The sequence below is a fragment of the Neofelis nebulosa genome, chromosome 7 (genome assembly GCF_028018385.1).
Source record: "Neofelis nebulosa isolate mNeoNeb1 chromosome 7, mNeoNeb1.pri, whole genome shotgun sequence".
In the NCBI taxonomy this organism is placed as follows: domain Eukaryota; kingdom Metazoa; phylum Chordata; class Mammalia; order Carnivora; family Felidae; genus Neofelis; species Neofelis nebulosa.
The window spans coordinates 117,436,261-117,461,607 of NC_080788.1; the positions used below are offsets into that span (position 1 = coordinate 117,436,261).

A 25,347-nucleotide genomic window follows, 5' to 3' on the forward strand; every position below is an offset into this window, starting at 1 on the left:
GTTTTTTAATTTATTCAAGTGATCTCTGCACCCCATGTGGGACTTGAATGAGATCAAGAGTCACATGCTCTTCCAGCTGAGCCAGCCAGGAGCCCCTGGGTTTTCTAAATATACTATGTCATCTGCAAATGGTGAGTTATACTTCTTCCATTCCAATTTGGATGACTTTTATTTCTTTTTCTTTCTTTTTTTTTTTAATTTATTTTTTTAATTTATTTTTGAGACAGAGAGAGAGCATGAGCAGGGGAGGGGTAGAGAGAGGGAGACACAGAATCCGAAGCAGGCTCCAGGCTCTGAGCTGTCAGCACAGAGCCTGACGCGGGCTCGAACTCGCGGATTGTGAGATCATGACCTGAGATGAAATTGGACGCTCAACTGACTGAGCCACCCAGGTGCCCCATTGCTCTGGCTAGGACTTGAATAAAAGTGGCAAGAGTGGGCATCCTAGCCTTGTTTCTGATCTTAGAGGAGAAGCTTTCAGCTTTTCACTGTTACGTCTGGTACTAACTGTGGGTTTCTTACATAAGGCCTTTGTTATGTTCAGGTATGTTCCTTCTATACCCACTTTATTGAGAGTTTTATAAACGGATGTTGACTTTGGTCAGATACTCTTTCTGCCTCTATTGAGCTGATCATATATGATTTTTATCCTTCATTTTGGTAATGGGATCTGTCACATTGATTTGCAGGTGTTAAACCATTCTCGCATCCCTGGAATAAATCCTACTTGATCATAGTGTTGGATTCTTTTAATGTGATTGAATTTGGTTCATTAATATCTTGTTAAGGATTTTTACCTGCATTCATCCGGGATATTGGTCTGCAGTTTTCTTGTGGTGTCCTTGTCTGGTTTTGGCAACAGGGTAATGCTGGCCTCATAAAATGAATTTGGAGCTGTTCCTTCTTTTTCTGTTGTTTGGAAGAGTTTGAGAAAGATTGTTATTAATTCTTCTTCAAATGTTTGGTAGAATTCAGTGAAGCAGTCTGGTCTTGGATTTTTGTTTGTTGGGCTCTGTTTTTTTAAATAGTTGCATAGAAGTCCATTGTGTGGTTACCTGTTTCCTGCTGATAGACATTTAATTTGTTTGCCAACTTCTAACACAAACCATACTGGGGTAAATAATTTGTATAAACATCGTCTCCGGTGTGTTCAGGTATAGTAATAAGATAAATTCCTAGAAATGAGATTGCTTGTTCAGAGGATAAATGCTTTTGTAATTTTGAAAGATCTGCCAAATTGCCCTTCCGAGGTGTTGTGTTACTCACTTTACATGTTTGGAAGCAATACATGAGAGTATCTGTGCTCACATGTTTTGCTCCTTTCATAGGTAACAAATAGTATCTTAGAGTGGTTTTGATTTGCATATCTCCTGCTTTGAGTGGGATTGAGCAGCTTTTCTTAAGCTTAAGGTGTCTTTTTTTTTTTAATTTCTCTGTGAAGAATTCATGTGCTTTATCCATTTTCTCCTAGGTTGTTTCTTACTGATTTCTAAGCACTGTTATATATTAAGGAGATTAGTCCTTTGTAATATAATTGCAGACATCTAATAGTTTTATAGTTTAGCCCATTTGGAATTTATTATGCTGTAAGCAATGTGTGAGTATCAAGTTAAAAAATTTTTTTAGATAGGCAGTTGTCCCAATCAACCTAATTTATTAAACCATCTCCTATTTTTCTTAGTAGAGTAAATGCCATATTTTTTATAATTTAAGTTCCCACTGGGGTATTTGGTTCTGTTTTATCAGTGTCTACTCTTACATGTATACTAAATTTTGTTGGTAACCCTTGTTTTATATATGTATAGATTTTTCTTTCATAGTAGTAGTCTTGTTAGTCTGTCTTACTAGTTTTTTTTATAGCTATTCTTGCATCTTTATCCATTTTGTTCAGTTTCTAAGGGATGTCATTGAATTTGTGATTGAAAGAAATTGAATTTGTGGGTTATTTCAGGGAAGGAAGTTTGACATCTTTATAATATTGAATTAAGGTGATCTCTCCCTTTATGTCCCTAAAGAGAATTTTGCTTTTAAGTTTTTTTTTTAAATGTTAGCCTTGTATATTTTCCCTTAGGATTATTATTCTTAGATTTTAGTTTTTAACGTAGTGTAAATAGAACCATTTTTTTTCACTGTTTCTAACTGGTCATTGCTGCCATGTAAGGAAACTATTGGTTTTTATCAAAAAATAACTTATTTTAGAATAGTTGTAGATTTATAGAAAAGTTACAGAGATGGTGGTAGAAGATATCCCACATAACCGCTCATTTTCTCCTGTTGATTGCATTTTGGGTTACTGTGGTACATTTGTCACAACCAGTGGACCAATATCTGATATCTCGTTATTAACTTAAAGTCCATACTTTATTCAGATTTGTTTAGAGTTTTTACCTAATGTCCTTTTGCTGTTCCAAGATGCCATCTAAAACAATTGATTTTGATTTATTGATTTTGCAGTCACACACTTTATGGAATTAGCTCATTTTTTTCTAATAATTTTTGTTTTAAAAGGATTTTCATATATGCAATCATGTTTATAAAAAGTAATTTGAAGTTCTTTCCAATTCTTATACTTTTTTCTCTTGTATAATTGCCTGCGTGGTACTTTATATATCTGTATTAAATAATGCTGGCAGTATAGACAGCCTTCCCTGCTTCCCTACTTTAATGGTCATGCCAGTGTTTTACCATTAAGCACAATATATTTTTTGTTTGAAGTATAGATTCTTTTTTTCTTTACTGTGATACAAAAATATTTCTCTATTTTAAAAAAAATATGTATTTTTTAAAAATTATTTTTGAGAGAGAGAGAGAGAGAGAGAGCAAGCAGGCAAGGGGCAGAGAGAGAGGGTGACGCAGAATCGGAAGCAGGCTCCAGGCTCTGAGTGCTCAGGACAGAGCCCGACGCGGGGCTCGAACTCACAGACCACGAGATCATGACCTGAGCTATAGTCGGCCGCCCAACCAACTGAGCCACCCAGGCGCCCCAATATTTCTCTATATTTTTTAATGACTCTGGTTGTTCACTGTCAGACTAAATATTTACCACCGGGTATTCTGAGATTTCACAAGTCTTATCTAGCTCATCTTTTGTGTAGCTCATCTTTGGTTCCTCTGAACTATTTCTATTCAGAGAAACTATTTCTATTCATAGGTCTTTCTGTTTGTTTGCTTAGCTTAGTTTTGCCACCACGTTGCTTAAACATGATTAAAAACATCACGTGGTTATTGTGCTATTACCTCATGCCCATGCACCATCCATTTTCAGATTTTCTTACTTAATCTTCATCATAGCCCTGCCCTGTGAAATAAAGACACTGTTATCCCATTTTGCAGTTGAGGAAACTGCTTCAGGGTCATGCGTGTCGCCCTGCCTTTTTTCCCCTTTGACCCCAGGACCACCACCACATCACTGTTCAGCGTCCTCCTCACACAGACGCACAAGATGCTTTTCTGATTAATCTCCTGAAAGCCAACCTGTGACGGATTTGAGACGAGTTTAGTGTCCCCTGATCTTTTTCAGTGCGTATTCTGAATCTGGAGCTGCCCTTCCCATCATCATCTAATTATATCCTTAATCTTGGCTGCTTTTGACCCGCAGAGTGTATGACTACAATGGAAGCCCATTATAAAACACAATGTTCTCCTAGGGATTTTGTTATGGTTCTCATCTATACTTAAAGTGAGGTAATTTGTCTCACTCATCATTTTGGTGGGAGGGGTTACTTAGCCTATTATGTGGCATCTATTATAAATGGATTTTATTAAAATTTAATGTCCTTTCACTTACTGGTCTAATGTGGGGTTCTCTCCCCGCTATGATTATATCAAATACTAGTTCCTTCTTGCCATGGCTGTTGTTACATGTGCTCCTTCATGCCGGCTACAGAGATCCGGCATTTGCAGCCGGCTTATATCCCATCCATTCCAGGTTTTTTGTGAACAAAGTCAGGAGCTGTAATTCTTAAGACTGTGTAGAGAGCAGCAAGAGACGCAGTTGCCGCCACTTACCTGCATTTCTAGGGCTGGAAGATTTTAACCCAGCTTTGTCACGGTTACCACTTGGTTTCTAGTGGGCAGAGGCCAGGGACGGTGCTAAACAACTTTTAAAGTACAGGGCAGTACCAACAACATAGGATTATCTGGCCCCAAATGCCGGCATTGCTGGGTTAAGAAGCTTTGCTCCAGATCATGCATTCTCCGTAAGAATGAGGTTGCTTGCCCTCAAGGAGGTGAAAATAACTTACTTGATAGGGGAGGGTGGGTGGTGGTGGTGGTAAAGAAATCTTTTTATGTGTAACGTCCACTTGTACGTAGGGGACATACAGATGTAGTGTGTCTGTGGTGGTAAAATTTCATGAGGGGGAGTGTTTTGGAAACCTACATTTCCGTGTGTTTTCGTTTAGTCTCATGCTGCTTCCACACTCCTAACATTTCTGCTACCAGGTGTGTATGGGTTTTCCCTTAACAAACAATTTTCTGAGTAGCCAGCTGAATATCCTACAATTTAACTCAGTTCTGACAATACCTGGAGATAGCTTCAAATCCCACTGGTTAAGGGGCCAGTTCCACAAGACTGTCTCCTTCCCCCCAGGTCAGATGCCAGTAACAAGTACAGGTTGTCACCTATGCTTCTGTCCCATTGCCTACAAATTCGTAGTTTCCATGACCCCATTCTCAGGTTCAGTTAATTTGCTAGAGTGGCTCACAGAACTCAGGAAAACAATTTACTTACTGTTCACCAGTTTATCACAAAAGGATGTGATAAAGGATACAGATGAACATCCAGCAAGAAGGGATATGTAAGGCAGATGTGTGGGAAGGGGCACAGAGCTTTCATGTCTTCTCTGGGTGCACTATTCTCTGGCACCTCCACACGTTCACCAGCCTGGAAGCTCTCCAAACTCCAGGCTGTTGGGATTTCGTGAAGGCTTCATCACGTAGGCGTCATCAATTATTAACTCCATTTCCAGCCCCTCTCCTCTGGAAATCCCAAGCTTCTAATCATGGCTTGGTCTTTCTGGTAACCAGCCCCCATCCAGGAGCCCACCAACAGTTACATCATTAGAACAAAGACACTCCTATCACCCAGGAAATTCCAAGGGACTTAGGTGTTATCACTAAGGAATTCCAAGGGTTTTTTAGGAGTTCTGTGCCAGGAACCAGGGACAGAAACCAATGTATATATTTTCTATTATTTCACAGGAGTGATTAGGAAAAAAATGTCTGGAAAGACTCCTTAGTACGATAATGAAAAAAAAAGTTGTGAAACACTGCTTTGGGGGGGAAGACTGCCTGGTGTTAGTGGTTGGAAACGCAGATTCTTAGGGCACCTGACTGGCTCACTTGGAAGAACATGCAACTCTTGATCTCGGGGTCATGAGTTCAAGCCCCGTGTTACACGTAGAGATTACTAAAATAAATAAACTTTAAAAAACCCTCAGATTCTTACCACTGGACTTAGACTGTTTTTACTGCTTGCTGCCTACAGATGACTTCATTGCCTCAGTTTTCTTATCTGTAAAATGGAGATTATAATAGTATTTTATTCAAAGGATTGTTGTGAGATAATCCATTTAAAGTACCTGGCGATGGGTTGAACAGGAAATTAGTCATTCTTCTGAGAAGCTCGAGAAGAGTAATGATATTGGGGCACCTGGGTGGCTCAGTCAGTTGAGCATCTGACTTCAGCTCAGGTCATGATCTCACAGCTTGTGAGTTTGAGCCCCCCATCGGGCTGTGTGCTGATGGCTTGGACCTGGAGCCTGCTTTGGATTCTGTGCCTCCCTCTCTCTCTGCCCCTAACCCACTTGCATTCTGTCTCTGTCTCTCTCAAAAATAAGTAGACCTTAAAAAATTAAAAAAAAAAAAAAAAAGATCTTGTTTTTTGCAGTATTATCATTCGTTAGAAGAGTATCTGGGACTTAATAGGTATTTAGTAAATATATGTTGAATGAATGAATAAAGCTCATATTCAATGAGTTAAGTTGTGTCAGAGTTGCCTTTATGGAAACTGAGTAAATGGTGGTATTAAGTATGCTATATTCACTTCTTAATTCATTTTTTCTGTTAGGCATATTTACCTCATCTTAAATCTAGTGTGTTGATACTTTGCTTGATTTTAGCGTTTACTTTATTTATTTATTTATTTACTTATTTATTTAAAGAACTAGGGCCATATCTTTTTTTTTTTTTTTAATTTTTATGTGTATTTACATTAGAGGAGAGAGAGACAGAGACAGTGCATGAGCAGGGGAGGGGCAGAGAGACAGACAGAATCCGAAGCAGGCTCCAGGCTCCGAGCTGTCAGCGCGGAGCCCGACGTGGGGCTCAAACTCAAGAGCCGTGAGATTGTGACCTGAGCAGAAGTGGGACGCTCCACCGACTGAGCCATCCAGGCGCCTCTCGCGTTTACTTTTAAGGGCAGAGATGGATTTTGTGACATGCAGTACCACCTTTCTGCTTCAAGCCAATTCAGCGAGCTAGGCCAAAGTGATATATGGCTTCTGTTAACATTCTTGAGGGCTAATATGCTTTTAATTTATACGTCTTCCTGTTTGCATTATATTAGTATCTCAGCTTGCAGTTTGTGCCACTAAATTTTAGTGAGACAGGAAAGAACACAAATAACTTTCAATAACCTAATTTTTGGCGTGTATTCATTTTTTATTTAAAAATATTTTTGGGGCACCTGGGTGGCTCAGTTGGTTAAGCGTCCAACTCTAGGTTTCGACGCAGGTCATGATCTCATAGTTTGTGACTTTGAGCCCCACATCAGGCTCCACGCTGGCAGTGTGGAGCCTGCTTGGGATTCTCTCTGTCTCTCCTCCTCTGCCCCTCCCCAGCTTGCGTGCTCTCTCCATCTGTCTCTCCATCTCTCTCTCAAAAACAAGTAAATGAACTTAAAAAAAATAAGTAAAATAAAAACTTACTTTTTCCTTCACAGTTTGATTTTTCCTTTCGCTTAATACTTTGGTTATTGATGGAGTTATTTTCATTTTTAAGCCTTACATTTGAACTCTTGTATTATTATTTATTTTGTGCTTGTACAGTGTACTTCATCTATAAGAGTATAGTAAATCAGTGCAAGAAGAATCCCGTTATTTTATATATATATTGGCCTAAAGATAATCCTATTGAATATATCCTCAGCTGACATTTTGTGAGGTAATAACCTAGCTGCTACTTTTCAAAACTGCAAAGTCATGTTGACAGACCTTGTTAATGAATTCTTATTTTCACTTATTATGAATCCTGGAAAAATTGTTTCAGTAAAATATATCAGAAACAAATGGAATAAAGAAATAGGTTAAGCGATTGGTTAAACTGATAAAAGAATGATTTATACACCACGATGTCAAGTTACCAGTTTACAAAAAGAAATACGAATCAAAATTGTTCTCAGCATAAGCTATCCTATTCTCTTTCTGGGATGGTTAGGTTTACTCAGAGAAAGGTTTGCAAATCAAAACATTATTGGTGCTTTTCAGGTTACGTTCTTACGTGATGATTCTTTCAGATTTCATTTGGGGAATCTTGGTGAAGAATGGAGTTCAGTCTCTAGATAATACTATCTGGGTAATGTTGAAAGATAAATCTGTGCCAGTCTCTTTCATGTAGAGGCGTAAATATCTCTACCTTTCCATTTTTATTTGCTGTTCTGACATAGTTTAATAGCCAGTTAAAATTTCCAGACGTATCAGTTATTTTTCATTTTAGGTTGGCTGCTATTTGCTGGTTTGGGAATAGGTACCTTACTCTCATTAGAAAGTCATTTCAGGGGTGCCTAGGAGGCTTAGTCTGTTAGGGGTCCGACTCTTGATTTTGGCTCAGGTCATGATCTCAGGGTTGGTCTCCATGCTAACAGCATGGAGCCTGCTTCAGTCCCTGTGCACACTTTCTCTCTCTCTCTCTCTCTCTCTCTCTCTCTCTCTCTCTCCTCTCTCAAGAAATAAATGAATAAATAAATAATAAAATAAAAAATAGATAAAAACCCATTTCAACACATAGGAGAGGATAAGAGGATGGATTAGTTTTGGAAAGGATTTTTGTGAATCACTAATTACTAATTCCATCTATATAGTTTAGATTATTGGATAATCATATTTGGGAGTATATATTCCCAAATAGTAAATCTAAATATGTTTATTATAATTCTGTATATATTTATACATTGTTATATATACATATATATATTTTTGTGGGGAAAAATGAAAGTATGGGAAAATTCCTATAAAATGTCTATGGTTATTGTAGTCCATCATTATGCATCCTTACTTTTGTTTCTCCTTTTCATATCTGTGCCCTATTTTTTCATATGTATTTTAAGCTGCCCATCTCTAGCTCCTAGTACATATATGTTGATGATGAGTTTGTATGTACTATATTACTCTGGTCCCTTTTCATCTGGGTAGTATGCAATGCATTTTGAATGTTACCTCCTTAAGAATATCATTCAACTGTAGCTAAAAATGTAAATACAAATATAGAGTGACAAATATAAAATACAAATATAAACAGATCTAAAAGATAGTATCTAGTATTTTTAATGATTCTATTCATATTAAAATATTTACAAATAAACTGTAAACTTCTGCAGAAATATGGGTTGACTCAGCTTCTGATTTTTCACTTGTAAGTCAGTTAGTTGCCTTTGGGGAAGGTGTATTCTGGGTTTGTTGCAGAGGTTCCCAGTTGGCCCTCTGAAGTCACTTTGACTTACTGTGTAGTTGGATTTACAGAAAATTCTATTTTTGTGTTTTTTTCTACGGGAAACTGTGCTTGCCTCTCAGCCCTGGGAGTGCTTGTCCCTTTCCCTCTTCAGCCCTCTCTTCGGAAATGAAATACCTGTCTGGAATGCTTTATTACCTCCATCCCTGAAGGAGGCTGTGGCAAGAGGCCTGAATTCCTAGAGCCATGATTGGGATATGAAGGCCTTTTTAAAGTTCTTTGGGGCAGCCTGTATGTGAGAACTGGAAGGCTTAAAACCATTCATTTCCTCTCTGATCTGACCTCTCTCCTTACCCCTAATGGGCACTCATTTTCTGCTGAGCCCTTCCTTCTTCTTCCCTCGTTGCCAGCATTTTCTCTGTTTGCCAGAAACGAAAGGTGGTACAGATGTGGAACGGTTCTGCACGTTGTAGGAATTAGCTTATCCATTGATACTCTTTTTGTCAGTAAGCTGAAAGGGATTTTCCACCAGAGTACATACGCAGAAGCAGGTTGCCCAGCTTCAGGTCTGTCAGTAGGAAAGCTCGAACCCCGGGCCGAGTGGCTGTCTCATAGAGCTTTACAAAAAGTGGTTCTTAGTTCTTTGTCCCGTTGGTCATTTGGACCCAGCCGAAACAGCTGTGGCACGGACTGATTTGGGGGCAGACTGTGGGAAGAAGGCAGCGCTCCTTATTGTTACAACTCTTTAGTTTTCCTTCTGAAAAAGTGTGAAGAAAAGTTAGTTCAGGTGTTATTGATGGATGGAAGTTACGGTTTAGGACAGGATTAGTACCTGTGGGTTTGGGTTTTGTTTTTTTTCTTTTTTTCTCTCTCTGCCTAGACTGTGAGGCGTACTGCTTTCAAATTATGCCAAACTTTTCATTTGCCAGATATTTTTTCTGTCATTTAATTTTCACTCCCGTTTCTACAGGAGATTGGCAGAGTGGACAACATTCAAGCTAGGAAAGATTTAGGTTCAGTTTTTCTCTAAATATGCCAGCGATTGTCTCTGTTGTAACTTACTAGAATCACCAACTACTTTGGTAGTGGGCAACATTCAAAGATCTCAGACCACACAAGCAGAGAAGCATGTATTTAAAAAGAATAATCGGAATGAATGTAGTGTTTTGAATTGGGAAACAAAACTGCTACTCAGCTTTTTCTTATAGCTGGATATTGAGCTAAAGGTATCACAAGGCAGCAAAGAAAGGCCTCAGAGGAATGAGAGTTGTATTTATTATGAATTTATAGTGAAAACATTTTGAGGAAAATGTCTAATACAATGTCTTCACATTTATTATTTTCACATTTAATGTGAAATACATACCAAATTAGGAAGCTGTGTAAAGATGTGACCTGTATTTGTATTTTTATTTATTTATATTTATTTATTTATTAAATATAATTTATTGTCAAATTGGTTTCCATACATGTATTTGTATTTTTAAAGACTGACCAAAAAAAATAGTTTTTACTTTCAGTGATTCTCTACAGTTAACCTACGTTTTTAGAGAGACAGATATAGTCTTCGTGTTTGTGTCTGTTTAAAATTTTTCTTAAAAAACAAACAAAATTTTCTTCCTTTCTTTCTTTCTTTCTTTTTTTTTAGTGTTTGTTTATATTTGAAAGAGAGAACACAAGCTAGGGAGTGACAGAAAGAGAGGGAGACAGAGGATGCCAAGTAGGCTCTGTGCTAACAGTAAAGCCTGATACAGGACCTGAACTCACAAGTCCTGAGATCATGGCCTGAGCTGAAGCTGGATGCTTAATCAACTGAGCCACCCAGGCGCCCCTAAAAAGTTTCCTTTATTGTATTGATGGGCCCTCGGCCTCTAGTCCCTAGTGAGTTTTCTGTCACGTAACTTTGGCAAATAGTTATATAAGGCCACTGAAGGTTTTTTCTTTTTAATGTTTATTTATTTTGAGAGAGAGAGAAAACGTGAGCAGCAGAGGGGCAGAGAGAGTGAGAGAGAATTTCAAGCCGGCTCCATGTTGTCAGGTGGAGTCTGATGGTGGGGCTCAATCCCACAAACTGTGAAATCATGACCTGAGCCAAAATCAAGAGTTGGACTCAGCCACCCAGGCACCCCCAGGCTGTTGAAGTTTTAATCATTTTTCCAGTGATTTCTATGGAACTAATGGAATTTTCCCACAATTGCCCCAAACCAGTGTTTTCTGCTACAAATTAATACATTTTCTCATTGAAGAGCAGATACCAAAAACAGGCATTATTCAAAAATGTCATGTCTTCTAAAAAAGCAGGTATACTATATGCTTAAAAACTTGTGACCTACTTTTTAACATTAATAATAGTTGTTTTGCTTGGAGAGCAAGGAAGATGAGTGATTTCCAGAATCACTGTTGAATGTGACTTGATTTTGGGGGCCTACACTGTGAAGAACGATTGTTTTCTAGCAGCTACTTTGTTTCACAGTTGGATGAAACTGGTGATGTTGGAGATTATAGGTTCATACTTCTCATATATGAAGGAGAAGTGCATGATGATGTTTTGTTTGGTTTAGTGGTTAAAGGAGAAAAGAGTATTTCATTCAGAGCAGATATTAGCTAAATGTGGCCCATGTAGTTTTTGTATGGCTCATGAATTAAGAATTTTTTTTTTTTACATATTTAGTGGTTGAAAAAAAAAAACAAGAGTAATATTTCATTCTGTGTGAAAATTATATGAAATTCAAGTTTCAGTGTCCATAAATAGTTTTATGGGAACACACCATGCTAATGTGTTCATATATTGTCTGGAGCTGCTTTCAAGCAGCAGAGTTGAGCAGCTGCGACAGATTCTGTGACCTGTAAAGTATGAAATATTTTTTGTTGGGCTTTACACAGACAAAGTTTGCCAACCTTGATTTAGAGGCAGTTAGATGTCATGATTTAGAGCGAGGACTCTGGAGTCAAGCGGCTCCTTGATGTCTCATTTTGAGATCTTGGGCAAGTTACTCATCTCTTTGTGTCTCACTTTCTCTGCCTGTAATATTAGAAGAGTAACAGTGCTGACTTCATGAGGTGATCCTAAGGGTTAAATGAGTTAATATACATAAAGCACTTAGAAATGTGCCTGGCCCATGGTCATCACTAGCTATTAGATGTCAGTTGATATCTAAGTATAAAATGTTAGTTGTCATTAAGTGTTATGTAGATGGTAATCACTTTGTAACATGAACTGGAAAATATGCATTGAAATTCTGATTGAAAATAGCTACAAATATATTAAGGAAACACTCGTTTGTTAACCATATGCTTCCAGACCTTGCTTCAGTGGTGTTCAATATAGTGAAAATTAGGAATCTAACACAAAGCATAGATAGTACATGTCTTTCTTTACATTGCTGTACATAAAGTGAGCATTGTATTAAAGATTGCTTTTCTACCATGCATTGTGCTAGCCATAGGGGAGAATTACTCACTTGAGTTTTTGAAATAAAATGTAAGATAAGTTTAGTTCATGCCTGAAAATCTAGTATGGCTATTTCTGTGATTCCAAGTGGCTTTCTCAAGAGTCCCATCAGAAATATATGTGACATCTTGAATAGCTTGAACCTATCACTTGTGACTGAAATTAATCGTTTTTTTTTTTTTTTAATTTTTTTATTTATTTTATTTTTAATTTTTTTATTTATTTTTGGGACAGAGAGAGACAGAGCATGAACGGGGGACGGGCAGAGAGAGAGGGAGACACAGAATCAGAAACAGGCTCCAGGCTCCGAGCCGTCAGCCCAGAGCCCGACGCGGGGCTCGAACTCACGGACCGCGAGATCGTGACCTGGCTGAAGTCGGACGCTTAACCGACTGCGCCACCCAGGCGCCCCTAATCGTTTTTTTTATGTTAAGCATAAACTATCAGAATTTAAGGGATTAAACTATGCACTTAACATAAAACTTACCACTTTAACACATTTTGAAAGTATATTTGGTAATGTTAAGTATATTCACATTGTTGTGCATTGGATGTTCACAACTTTTTCATACTATACCTATTAAATAAGTCTATACCTATTAAATAACTCCCTCTTTCTTCCTCTTGCTAGTCTTTGGTAACCGCCATTCTGGTTTCTATCTCTAGGAATCTGACTACTTTAGATACTTTATATAAGCGGAATCATCCAGTATTTTGTCTTTTTGTGACTGACTTATTTCACGTGGCTTATTGGCCTCAAGGTTCATCTGTGTTGTAGCCTGTGACAGGATTTTCTTCCTTTTTTTTTTTTTTTTTTTTTTTAATTTTTTTAATGCTTGTTTATTTTTCAGAGAGAGAGAGACAGAGCATGAGCAGGGGAGGGGCAGAGAGAGAGGGAGACACAGAATCCGAAGCAGGGTCCAGACTCTGAGCTGTCAGCACAGAGCCTAATGTGGGGCTCGAACTCACAAGCCGTGAGATCATAACCTGAGCCGAAGTTGGGCTCTGAACCAACTGAGCCACCCAGGAGCCCCGGATGAATAATATTCCATTATATGCATAGACCACATTTTGTTTATCTGTTCATCGTGGATGGACATTTGTGTTGCTTTTACCTCTTGGCTATTGTGCATATTGTTGCTGTGAACATGGGTATACAAGTATCTCTTTGAGATCCTGCTTCTAATTCTTTTGGATAAGTACTCAGAAGTAGGATTGCTAGATCAAATATGATAATTATAGTTTTAAAAATTTATTTATTTTGAGAGCGAGGGTGTGCATGCAGAGGAGGGGCAGAGAGAGAGGGAGAGAGAATCCCAAGCAGGCTCCATGCTGTCAGCGCAGAGCCCAGTGTGGGACTCGAACCCATGAACCCTGAGACCATGACCTGAGCCAAAATCAAGAGTTGGCCACTTAACTGACTGAGCCCTCCAGCTGCCCCCATTGTAGTTTTTGGCATTCTTATCCATCCAGTTTTTGAGAGAGATGATCTTATTAAAAGTATCTAACACAGTTCTCCATAGGAGGCTTACCACAACTTTTGGGTCTGTATTTGATTTGAATACCTAGAGCTATCTCACAGCCATTCATACTTTGTGCCATTATTCGGGATGTGTAATTGAGAGTTAAAATACTTTTTTACAGATAAGGAGTAAGGTAAAAAACTGCCTCGATTGGAACTTGATGTATTACTAAGTCATCCATTATTGACATGAATATAGATCATGTCTGTGTAAAAGATGAAAGCTAATATATTCTTTTTCTAATATGAAAACTTTTTTTCACTATTAAAATTTTAGCTCTTTTAATTATAAAAGAAATATCATTACCAAAAAAATCAGGAAGATATAGCAAAGCACAAGTTTATATTTGGAATATAATACATATTGTATTTGTATAATTAATGTTGCTGCATTTGGCTGTAGTTTTCATTGTCCTGCTCCACACTGGTAACTAGTCTACAGCTTTCCATTTTCCTCTTGGTTTTCACTTGAGGTTTTGCTCCATTTTGGGGAAAGAAGTCTTCTAGGATTGCATGTACAAGAGTTCGTATCAGTTTTATACTTAGGAATTGCTAGATCTTCAGTGATTTATTTTTCAATTTGTATTTCTACCGGTAGTTTACTAGAGGTCTGGTTCTCCATACTTAATTTTTGTCTATACAGATGGATGTTAAATGACATACTGTGGTTTCTTTTTTTTTCTTTTTTTCTTAAGCTAGCTGTAGGCCCAACACGTGGCTTGAACTCACAACCCTGAGATCAAGAGTGCCATGCTCCACTGACTGAGCAACTGGTGTCCCTAAACTGTGGCTTAAAAATTTTTTTTAATGTTAGTTTATTTTTGAGAGAGAGAGGAAGTGAGATAGAATGTGAGTGGGGGAGGGGCAGAGAGAGAGAAGGAGACACAGAATCCGAAGCAGGCTCCAGGCTCTGGGCTGTCAGCATGGAGCCCCACATGGGGGTTGAACTCATGAACCACAAGATCATGACCTGAGCTGAAGTCGGCCACTTAACTGACTGAGCCACCCAGGTGCCCCCCTAAACTGTGGTTTTAAATTCTATTTTGCTTATTACTGATGGAGTTGAACATGGTTTCATGTGTTGTTTTTATCATATCTTTTTCTGTGTTAGGTCTGTCTGTTGTCCTTTATTTTCATTGGTTTGTTTGCCTCTTTGTTACTGATTTTATACATCTTTATTCTTTATATATTACATATGTACTTATACATAAATATACACATACGTATGCCTACATGATAATACATGTTTTAATATGTCTTCTAATTTGTAGCTTGTCTTTTCACTCAGTTTATAGTGTCTCTCAAACAGAAGTTCTTAATTTTAATTTACCAGTCCTTTATAGTGTATACTTTGAGAATCATGCTTAAGAAATATCCTAAGGTCATAAAGATTTTCTTTTATATTCTAAAATTTTTAAAGTTTTGCTCTTTATGTTAAAATCTTTAATCTGTCAGTTTAAGAACTTAAGATGTGATGAATCTCTATGTAAAACACATAGTTCATATGTTTGAATACCCATTAAGGCTGTGAAGCCAAAAGTTTGGTAAACATTGTCTTAAATAATAAGGTAGTTGCAATAGTGGAAAAAGAAAATAAACATAGAAAGTGTTTTTACATTAATGATAGCTATTTTAAGAGATTTGTTAAAATATTTTTTTTCACAGCCTTGGTTGACCTCCGTTGTGGGTGATGGTCTGCTATTCTGATAACCTTTTTAGTTATAGACCACTGATTTCCGGCTGAACTGGTCAGAATACTTGAGTGTGACTACAAAAGTAAGCCAATCCCTCAAAACAAGAAGTTAATCATAGCATAGTAGAACTGAAAAACTACCCAGCTTGTCTGTTTTCATATTACAACTTTTCAATACATAAAATGTGTGAGCTGCAGAGACACTGAAGATGTATAGGAAGAGCACCTGAAGTCCGTGATGACTGTGCAGGTCCTGATCGTGAGCTCGCAGGGCTGTGACTTTCTGGTAATTCAGTGAGGGCCTTGTTTATCCATCAGTGTTATGCCACCTGCTACCCCATCTTCATTTTCTGCTGTCCACTGTTTGTGGTATCTTAAGGAAGAAGTAAAACCAGCCTTCCCACGTAAGCAATTTATACTTGGAGATAGACCTTGGAGTGAACATAAAATAGACTTTTATTATCAGAGAGCAGTTAATGGGCTTGGTTGCATCAGCATTAACTTGAAGATAACATCTGTGATAAAACAGTCTAACTTAGGACGAAACATGACCTTTGAAAATATTAAAGTATTGTTTGTTATGCAACATACTTAACCTTAAGTCAGTAAGTACCTGCCAGGAGTGCCTGGCTGGCTCATTCAGTAGAGCATGTGATTCTTGATCTCAGGGTGGTGAGTTCAAGCCCCATGTTGGGTGTGGAGCCAACTTTAAAAACTAAATAAATAAAGGGGCGCCTGTATGGCTCAGTTGGTTAAGCATCCGACTTTGGTTCAGGTCGTGATATAGTGGTTCTTGAGTTCAAGCCCTACGTCGGGCTCTGTGCTGACAGCTTGGAGCCTGGAGCCTGCTTTGGATTCTGTGTCTCCTTCTCTCTCGGTCCCTCCCCCACTTGTGCTCTGTCTATCAAAAATAAATAAATGTAAAAAAAAAAATTTTTTTAACCTAAATAAATAAAAAATAAAATAAAAAGCAAACTTAAAATATTTAAAAAATATATTATGATACATTTATGATCATACTGATACTGTCCGCTGGGCTGGAGTCAGCAGGGAGCCCAGTGAAGTAATCTAAGTTAAGTAGAAGAAAAAGTTTACGTAAAGTCACACAACAGCCCAGTGTGTGTCCATGCATTTTTATCCCTCCTGGGAAAAGTGGAACTGATAGAACAGCTGTCCTCTGTCACCTAGAAGCCTCCAGCGTAACCGTTGATGGGGCTTAAACATTGAAACCACGGGTGTAAAATAAATGGATAACTTTTGTAGTTAGAGTAGAAAATACAAGTGTTCATTATCTGATACTGGTTTCTGGTATGAAATGGTCACTTGAATTTTTATTTCACTTTGTCTTTTCACTGTTCAGTGTTTTTTTAAAAAGAAATTCTGTCCTTATCCTGTACATTTAGTATGTTTCTTGGCATTCAGTCATGTGCTACTGTTAGCAGTATAATAGTAGGGAGAGTTTATTTCAATCTGTTTTAGCAGTCGTAATCTTTGACTCTTTGTAGAGGCAGACACAATAGACCATTCAGTATTAAGGTATCTCTTTTCTCTTTTCCCATTTGGAGGGGCCATTAACATTTCCACTGAATTTACTACTCTGAGTAACAATCATGAACTTGTTCTCTTTCAATCCACTTAATTAATATAATCAATAATTTTTATCTTAATTTGGGCTATGATGAATAATGATGGAATTCTGACTTACTTTGCATTGACACTTTACATTTAAAATGGAATTGGTATTGGTGTATACTTAAACATGCAGTGACACAGGCATGAGAAGTCTTGGTTAATTTTGTTACTAAGATGAATTGTCTTGGCTAAGTCTTTCAAAGTTAGTAGGTCTCAATTTTCTGTCTGAAAATGAAGGTGTTAAACTAAATGATTACCAAGAACTATAATTCTTATGTGAACATCTTGTATAGAAACCAGCATTATGCAGAACTTTTGTAAATACTGTAAGTAGTGTATGTGTCTGTATGTGTTTCTGTGTTTGAAATTGTTTTGTCAGTTTAAGTATGTGTATCTTCTGCTCAGAAAAGGTTATTCGGGATTTTTTGTTTTTTGTCTTTTTACAAAAATAATTAGATTTATTAAAGTTATAAATTAAAACAGTCTCACACTCAAATTGAACCCATTTTTAACAACTATGTTTGGGAGTTTGGGTTTTTTTTGTTTTAATACAGCTTAAGACTCCTTTAACTTAAATTGTACTTAATGGGGGCATCTGGATGGCTCAGTAGGTTAAACTCTTGATTTCAACTCAGGTCATGATCTCACTCTTGATTTTGGCTCACGTCCAATGTTTCTCACTGTTTGTGAGATCGAATCCTCAGTCAGGCTCTGTGCTGTCAGCATGGAGCTTGCTTGGGATTTTCTCTCTCCCTCTGCCACTTGTACGGGCTCACTGTCTCTAAATAAACAAACAAACAAACATTAAAAATACATTTTTCAACTTAAAATCCTAAGCCTAGGGGCGTCTGGGTGGCTCAGTTGGTTAAGTGTCCGATTCTTGGTTTTGGCTCAGGTCATGATCTCGCAGTTTGTGGGATCAAGCCCTGCATCACCCTCTTGGGATTCTCTCTCTCTCCTTCTCTCTCTGCCCCTCGCCTGCTCTCTTTCTCTCAAAATAAATAAACAAACAAACAAACAAACAAACACACTTAAAAAAATTATAAGCCTAAATCAGTCATTCAGTGACATTTAAATTGGGATCACAGGTTCAATTTTTTTAGATAGATACGCTAAAATGAAGGGTTTCTTATTCCAAGTTTTAAAAATACCAAACTTATACCTATTATGCCCATTTACAACTCAAAAGTAGTATACTGTGGGCTTGATTTACTTTTATTTTCCTTTCCCAATTACATCCCACACTCTTTCCTTTTCTCTCCCCACCCCAAATAACTTTCTTTCTTTTCTTTTTTTTTTTTTTTTTTAACTTTTATTATGTTTGTATTGTAAACCTACCTGGTTCACCAGGACCTTTTTTAGTTTCACCATCTCAAGCAGTTCGAAGTTCTCTTTCTAAGCAAGTTTGGAACCATGTTGTCAGATGACTGAGGTTAAACCTTATAAAATCTAGAGCTACAGACGCCAGAGCGATTTGTGTTTCATTTAAGTGGGCATAAGTAGAACCTCATTATATAGTCTCTGCCAGCAGTGACTCTTGAGGCCATGCCTCCAAGTGGGGTGGCCTCCACACCTGTCACCCCTGGAGACAGGTCCACACCAGCAGATCCTCAAGTCTGACAGGTCTGAAGTCTTCGTGCCCAGGAAACATTGGAGTTTTTTTGCTTGATTCTGTTCTGTATTCTTCTATTTGTCAGGCTGCAGTTTTTAAGTGTATTAAAAGAAAACCTATTTGGATTTTGCACGTCTCCCATGTCTTATCTGTGTTTACAGTCCTAGTTCAAAGGTTTTTCTTCTAACAGTTCTAACTAGAACAGCTTTGTAGAGCCCAAAGAATGTTTATATCCTAAACAAAGTTACAGAGGGCACATAAACAGGGCTTCTATATCTGGACCACATTCCTGTCTTACTCGTGTATTATGTAATGTGATATTTAACTCTCCAATTGTATCATAAGCTTTTTGGCATGGACTTTATACTGCGCTCTCCAGTGGAAATGTAACGCAGGCCACATATGTAATTTAAAATTTTCTAGTAGCCACATTAAAAATAAGTAAAAAGGAACAGATGAAAACAAGTTTAATAATGTACCTTATTTAACCTAGTATAATCTGAACGTAATTTCAACACGTAACCAATGTAAAAATTGAGATATTTTACATTCTTTTTTCTCATACTGAATCATCAAAGTCCATTGCTATTTTATTCTTAGTGCCCATCTCAGTTCAGACAAACCATATTTCAAATACTCAGTAGCTGCATGTAGCTGGTGGCTATGGTTTTGGGCAGTGCCGTCTTATACTTTTGCAACTTAGTTCTAGTAACATAATTGTTGCTTTGTGTGTGTCATTTTAGTTACAGATTTCTCTAATTGAATAAAATATACAATATTTTTAAATGCCTATCTTTATTTTCTTTCTCTCCAAGGCTCTTCCTTCTTCAATGATTATAGTAGCAGTTTATTGTCCTGTGATAGCTGCTGTTTTCATTGTTCTGAAGATGGTCAACTATCGACTCCACAGAGCACTTGATGCCGGAGAAGTTATAGATAGGAGTGCGAATGAGTTCCCAGATCAGCGAGCCAAAGCTGAGCAAGGCAACTGTTCAACCAGGAGAAAAGACAGTAATGGACCGAGGTGAGGAAAACTCCTGCCATTCCGTTTTACACTGCATGTGTACAGTGATGTGATGATTGTGTTGTGCCTCTGCTCTGATATGTGGTTTTAAGGCAGTGTTCGATCTTACCACCAGATCTTCCTGTTATATTAGAGGTATAATGACAGGTACAGATTGTCACATTAGACCCCAGCAAAGCTAGTTGGCATATCTGGGGGATTAAATATGGCCTTATTACTAATAGCATGCTATACCAGTTATAACTGTAAAATATTTTATTCACACCAAAGACCAAAACCAATGAAAAACAGTGTAAGGAAATAATAAAGCATGGCTTGTAAATCTTAGCATTTATATTGAATTTATATATATAAATTAAATGTATACATATCTTAAGCAAATTGTGACATTTTCCTTGACATTTATAATCTGCTATTTTTACTTAATCTATTGTAAATATTTTTCAATGATATATTCTCACCGTGGCAACTTAGCTGTTTCTTCCCTCCATCTTTTCATAACTGACCTCTTAGGATTTAATTTTGTATAGCTGTCACCTTCTCCTGGGGGTTTTCTTTCTCCATTCCAGTTCAGTATTCCTCCTGTGGCTCTCAGTCACATTCTTTTCAATACCTTGGCCTCATCCCCTTTCTCGTGTTGACTGAAGGATTTACTTTATCCACAGTCAAAAGTTTATTGTGACTTCATAGAAATGATAGGTACCACTAATATAGGTCTTCAAAAAACAGTTAGTGTATGAGCACTTGACATATGTAATAGTCCTCAAAACAATTCTCTGATGTAGGTGCTCCTATTACTCCTGATTTTTAGATGTAGAAACTAGGGTGTGAAAGATTAAATATTCCAGGGAATCAGATCTGAAGTCCATGTTTTAACCAATCTGTCATGTTTCCACTCAGTATAATATGAAAAGTGAGTACTCATTTTTTAAGAAAGGTGATGCTTCTCTTTTCCACTGCATCGAAAGCCTTTGTTTATTCCTTTAAAAAAATTTTTTTTTAAATGTTTATTTTTGAGAGACTGAGAGAGACAGAGTGCAAGCGGGGGAGGGGCAGAGGAAGAGAGGGAGACACAGAATCCGAAGGCTCCACGCTCTGAGCTGTCAGCACAGAGCCTGACATGGGCACGAACCCACAAACCGTGAGATCATGATCTGAGCTGAAGTCAGATGCTTAACCGACTGAGCCACCCAGGTGCCCCTGTTTATCCCTTTTCAGTTACATTTTCTACCCCAACATGATTAGCCTGTGTGTTCATTGAGCAGATATTTTACTTCTGTAATAATTTTGTTCATAGCACCAATCACTATCTGAAATTGCCTTACTTAATCATTTGTTTGCATTTGTAAGCTTCTTGAAGGTAGGGGCCTTGTTTTTCTTATGAACTTCAGGTTCTAAATCAGAGCCTGTCACTGTACTTAGAAAATATTTGAAGTAGTGAAAGCATTTCTTTTGCAATATTTTTTTAAAAAATTTTTAAATGTTTATTTTTGAATGAGAGAGACACAGGGTGAGCGGGGGAGGAGCAGAGAGAGGGAGACACAGAATCTGAAGCAGGCTCTAGGGTCTGAGCTGTCAGCACAGAGCCTGACATGGGTTCAAACTCACGAGCAGTGAGATCATGACCTGAGCTAAAGTCGGACGCTCAACCGACTGAGCCACCCAGACGCCCCTCCATTTTTAAGTTTTTCATTGTATATTGTCAAATTCCAAAGATTTTACTTTATACTTACTGTGACCAGCACTTTGAGGGCTGCTTTCTCTGCATTTTTGACAACATTGAATATTTAGTATTTATACAAAACTATGGTAGATATCTCATTGTTTAATTTTAAGTTTTTTGCTTACTAGTTAAATGGAGGTATTTTTCCTATGTTATTATTGTCACTTATGTTGTGTGACTGGTATACTTTTTTATTAGTGGTTAGTTTCTTACTATTGATATGGAGAAAATATTTATGAAGGACATTCTTTACATTTTGTGTGAGATACTTTTTTCAGTTTATAGCATTTTTTTAATTTATATGTCACAATTTATTTTTGTGTGGTCTCTTCTGTGAATGTTTATTAGTTCTGCCTTTGATATCAAGTTGTGGAACATTTTTTCTTCCTCCATATAACATAAGTGTGTACCTGTGTCTACTTTCAGCATTTTTTTTTTTTTTTAGTTTTTTTAATGTTAATGTTTTATTTATTTTAAGACAGAGAGAGAGCATGAGTAGGGATGGGGCAGAGAGAGAGGGAGACACAGAATCTGAAGCAAGCTCCAGGCTTTGAGCTGTCAGCACAAAGCCCGACGTGGGGCTCAAACTCACGAACTGTGAGATCATGACCTGACCCAAAGTCAGATGCTCGACTGAGCCACCTGGGCGCCCCCAGCATTTTTCTTTTTAAAATGTTTATTTATTTTTGAGAGAGGCAGAGACAGTGTGTGAGCGGGGGAGGGACAGAGAGGGAGACACAGAATCTGAAGCAGGCTCCAGGCTCTGAGCTGTCAGCACAGAGCCAGACGTGGGGCTTGAACTCATGAACCGCGAGATCATGATCTGAGCTGAAGTTGGACATGTAATCGTCTGAGCCACCCAGGTGCCCCTCCTTTCAGCATTTTTATAATTTTATTTTTCATTCTTAAATTGAAGTCAAGCTAAAAAATTCTGGTGTTTTTTTTTTTGGTTTTGTTTTTTAGGTTAATCCCAACACTGTTGAGTGCATAATGCATTTTCCCCCAGTAATTTTAAATGCTTTCCTTTTCATTAGTATACTTATATATACTTATGTCAGACTCTGGGCTTTGTTTCCTGCCCCATTGCTCTCTTTCTGTTTTGTTTATGCCATAATGCTTATATGACTTACTAATATGCTTAATATATAGTGGCATGAATCCCTTTTCAGTATTTTTATTTTTTTAATTTTAATTTAATTTATTGTTTTGAGTGAGGAGGGCAGAAAGAGAGAGAGAGAGAGAGAGAGAGAATGAGAGAATCCCAGAATCCCAAGCAGGCTCTGTGCTCAGTGTAGAGCCCAACATGGGGCTCAGATCCCACAACCAAGAGATCCTGACCTGAGCCAAAATTAAGAGTCGGACACTTAACTGACTGAGCCACCCAGATGCCCCCTTGGTATTTTTCTACTTTAGTGTTATCTTGGTTCTTATGCACATACAGCTGACCCCTGAACAATGAGGGAGTTTAGGCGTTAAACACCCTGCCTCATGTAGTCAAAAATCCATGTATAACTTTTGACGTCCCTCACACCCGCCCTACTCCCCCACCCCCCTGCAAATTTATTACTAATAGCCTACTTTCCCTGGAAGCCTTACCAAGAACATAAACAGTCAACTAAAACATATTCTGTATGTTATATGTGCTATGTACTGTAGTCTTACGATAAAGTAAGCTAGAGAAAAATTATTAAAGTCATAAGAAAAAATACAATTATAGTACTGTAAAATGTAAAAAATCCACATGTAGGTGGACCTTCATGGTTCAAACCTGTGAAGTACAGGGTTCACCGGTACTAGGTTTTCTGTGAGATGTCCCTTGTGTGCTCAGCCTCCAGAAAATTCCATTAGAATTTTGTTAAGTATATTTAATATAGGGAGAAGTCAGCCTTTAAAATATGAAGACTTATCAGGGACATGGTGTATACGTCCAATTTTTCATTTGCCTTTTATGTCTCATAAAACTTGGTATTTTTTTCTTTTGGGGTGTATGTATTTTTTAAGTCTATTCTATTAGGAAATGCGTAACCTTGTATTATGGATAAACAAACCTGCACTTAACCTGCCAGGGCTTGAGTCACTGCATGATTGTATGACCTTGGGGACTGACTTAAGCTTTTTATGCCTTGGTTTTCTCATCTGAATGATGAGGTAAATAACAGTACTGTATCATAGGATTATTATGAAGAATGAATGAAAGATCATATATGTAAAACATTTAGAACCATTCCTGATACAGTTAGCTCCTGATACAGTAATTGTTAGCTCCTATTTTTTCTGGATATATGTTTTTAATTCCTTTTGTTAATGAATTATTTTTCCATTTTCTTTTAGTTTAAAAAAATTTTTTGTGAAATGTATATATTTCTAAACACTTTATCAGTCATATTGTTCAATATAATTTAGGGAATAATAATTAAGTGACTACTTGATTCCCCACCACACAACTTAAGAAATAGGATATTATACAAATACCATACAGGCCTTCATGCAGTTCTTTCCCATTTCATTCTATTCTTATTCCTTCAAGAGTGACCATTATCTTGAATTTTGTGTTAATAATTCCCTTGACTTTCTTTATCATTGTGTAGTCTTTGTAGATATTATTAAACATATATTAATTTTATCTTGGGATTAATTTGGGATTAATTGGGATTCCAGTTTGGGATATCCTAAAGTGTATAATACTGTCTTTCTCTGGGAGGGGCTTTTTTGTGCCAAATACTGTGTTTTATAGGCTTATTCATGTGGATGCTTATAGTCATCATTTATTCCTGCTTTTGCATACTCTAGTAAGCAGGAATAGACTACAGTTTATCCATTTTACTTATCCATGTGTTCTGAAAACACATTGTGTGTGTTTCTTGGTACACATGCATGTATCTAGTGAACATAAGCTGGTTTATAGGGTATTGTCATGTTCAGTTTTAGTAGATAATTCCAGCCTGTTAGCCAAAACGTTTGTAGCAGTTTACACTCCCACCATTAGTATGTGAAAGTCCTTCTTGTTGCATATCCTCATCAATATTCGATATTAGTAAGTTTTAAAACTTTGCCATTCAAGTAAGTGTGAAAGGTGTCTCATTGGGACTTTCTGATTACTAATGAGGTTGAACATCTTACCATATATATTTGGTCCGGGTAGCTTTTCTGTTCTTTCCATTGTCCATTCGCACCTTGTTTCATTTTTCTTTGGAGTTGTCTTTTTCTTATTGAATAATAGGAGCTTTTGAAATATATTCACGGTACACTACTTTATTGGTTACATACATTACAGACATCTTCTCCCACTTTGTGGCTTGCTGTTTTGCTTTCCTTAAGGAGTCTTAAGATTATCATATATCCTTTAAGATTTATCATTTTTTTGGTAACCAGCACTTTTGTGTCTTAAGAACTTATTTCCTACAGGAAGATCAGAAATATATTCTCTTATATTCTTCTTTAAAAGTTTACATTTCTTTTGTTTTCTCATTTGAACGAATTATTTTAATTGGTAGTGTCAGGTAGGGATTCAAGACTTATTTATGAATAACTGGTTTAATCAGTATTTGTTAAGCAGACTATCTTTTCCTTGGTGATCTGCAGTACTCTGTCATAAGTTAAATTTCCATATATGGTGGGTATGTTTCTGGCCTCTCTTTTCTGTCCTGTTGATCTGGTTCTCTATGCTGTGCCATTACCACACTATCCCAGTTACTGTAGCTTCATAATATAACTTTTGATAATTGGTGGGGCAGACCTCCTACTTTGTTCTTTTTCAGGAGTGACTTTTATTCTTGGCTCTTTGTTTTTGAAATAAAATGTATGGTCTGCTGGGCAAAGTCTACAAGAACTTAAGATTTTTATTCTTTTGCTGAGAATCATCTTTACAATAGCAGATCACCATTTATTTAATCTTCTTTAATAGCTTTCAATAAAGATTTATCATTGCTCCATTAAAAGGCTTGCATAGCTTTTGTTAAATTTGCCAAATTATTTTACAGCTTTTCTATTATAAAACTCCTTTATAATTACCTTTTTAAATAT

The 25,347-nt window shown here is 37.2% G+C and overlaps 1 protein-coding gene across 9 annotated transcripts in view; it reads left to right on the forward strand.

The window, feature by feature from the left end:
* The window catches only part of PCNX1 (pecanex 1), a 169,862-nt gene that overhangs the window by 20,097 nt on the left and 124,418 nt on the right, over positions 1–25,347 (forward strand). For all 9 annotated transcript variants that reach the window (XM_058739509.1, XM_058739513.1, XM_058739511.1 and 6 more), the window contains exon 2: positions 19,393–19,601. In XM_058739509.1, coding sequence (XP_058595492.1) covers positions 19,393–19,601 — 209 coding nt within the window. The remainder of the gene's footprint in view (positions 1–19,392; positions 19,602–25,347) is intronic.